Consider the following 1,024-nt stretch of genomic DNA (forward strand, 5'->3'; position numbering starts at 1 on the left):
GGCTGCTCCCTGTGCATCGTCCTTACACAGCCCTCCCCGCCGGGCCCGGTTCTCAGTTGTCCTTTCCCCCTGCAGGTCTCATGGTACCAAGTGACGTGTCCCCCCTGTGAGATTTGCGCACCCCAACCTCCTGAGAAGATGTCAGGGATGCAGGTAAGCGCCGGGCGGGGAGGAGAGGCAGGGACGGAGCGGGCTCTCCAGCCTTTCCATCTGCTTCAGAGATGGCCCTGGGGCTGAGGAGGGACACGGGGACACTTGTCCCTCTCCCCCCGTGCCCCTGCAGAAGCCCAGCACCACGGGGACCTGCGGTTTTGTGTGTCCCCGCCCCGTCCCTGTCCCCATCCCAGCTGAAAAACATCATCTGAGCTCCCAGGGCTGCCCAAAATCCCCCAAACTGCTTCTGGTTTAAGTGAAACCCGTTTGGGTTTGCATCAGAGGGACGGGAGCCCCGCGTGGGGCGGGGGTCCCCGTGGTTTAGGGGGGGGCCGGACTCTGACACCGTCCCCCTCTCCCCGGCCAGGCCGTTTGGCCGTCCGGTACAGAATGTATCGCCAAATACAACTTCCACGGTACCGCTGAGCAGGACCTGCCCTTCAGCAAAGGAGACGTCCTTACCATTGTCGCTGTCACCAAGGTAAGGCCGTCGCCTCCCCACGGACCCCCCTGGCCTGCCGCCGCCCCCTGTGCCGGGATTTTCACGGGATGCCGGGAGCATCCCTGCATCCCGCGACACGGCGTTCGCCGTGCCGGTGGGATCCCCGGGTCCCCTTGGAAGTCCCACGGAGCCAGCAGGGCAGGAATCGGGCCACGCGGTCGGTTAATTAATTCACAGCCTCGTTAGTTAAGGTTTCTCCGAAATGTAAGCCTCTCGAGTGCCTCCCGGGAGGTGGAGGAGGGAGGGGAGAGGCTCGCAATCAATCGGGGAGCAATGCTGTGCTCGGCGCCGGGGGAGAAAAAGAGAGAGGCCGTGGGTCGGGGCACTCCGGGATGCCCAGCAGCCTGGGAGGGGGATCGCAGTGACCTC

General features: G+C 64.4%; 1 protein-coding gene across 1 annotated transcript in view; it reads left to right on the forward strand.

Moving 5' to 3' along the window:
* The first annotated feature begins 79 nt into the window (after nucleotides 1-79).
* The window catches only part of CSK (c-src tyrosine kinase), a 5,279-nt gene continuing 4,334 nt past the window's right edge, over nucleotides 80-1,024 (forward strand). Inside the window, exons 1-2 of the mRNA XM_009278906.1 lie at nucleotides 80-153; nucleotides 521-634. Of these exons, the coding sequence (XP_009277181.1) occupies nucleotides 139-153; nucleotides 521-634 (129 nt within the window). The 5' untranslated portion in view covers nucleotides 80-138. The remainder of the gene's footprint in view (nucleotides 154-520; nucleotides 635-1,024) is intronic.

Source organism: Aptenodytes forsteri, unplaced genomic scaffold (genome assembly GCF_000699145.1).
Source record: "Aptenodytes forsteri isolate BGI_AS27 unplaced genomic scaffold, ASM69914v1 Scaffold258, whole genome shotgun sequence".
Taxonomy (NCBI): domain Eukaryota; kingdom Metazoa; phylum Chordata; class Aves; order Sphenisciformes; family Spheniscidae; genus Aptenodytes; species Aptenodytes forsteri.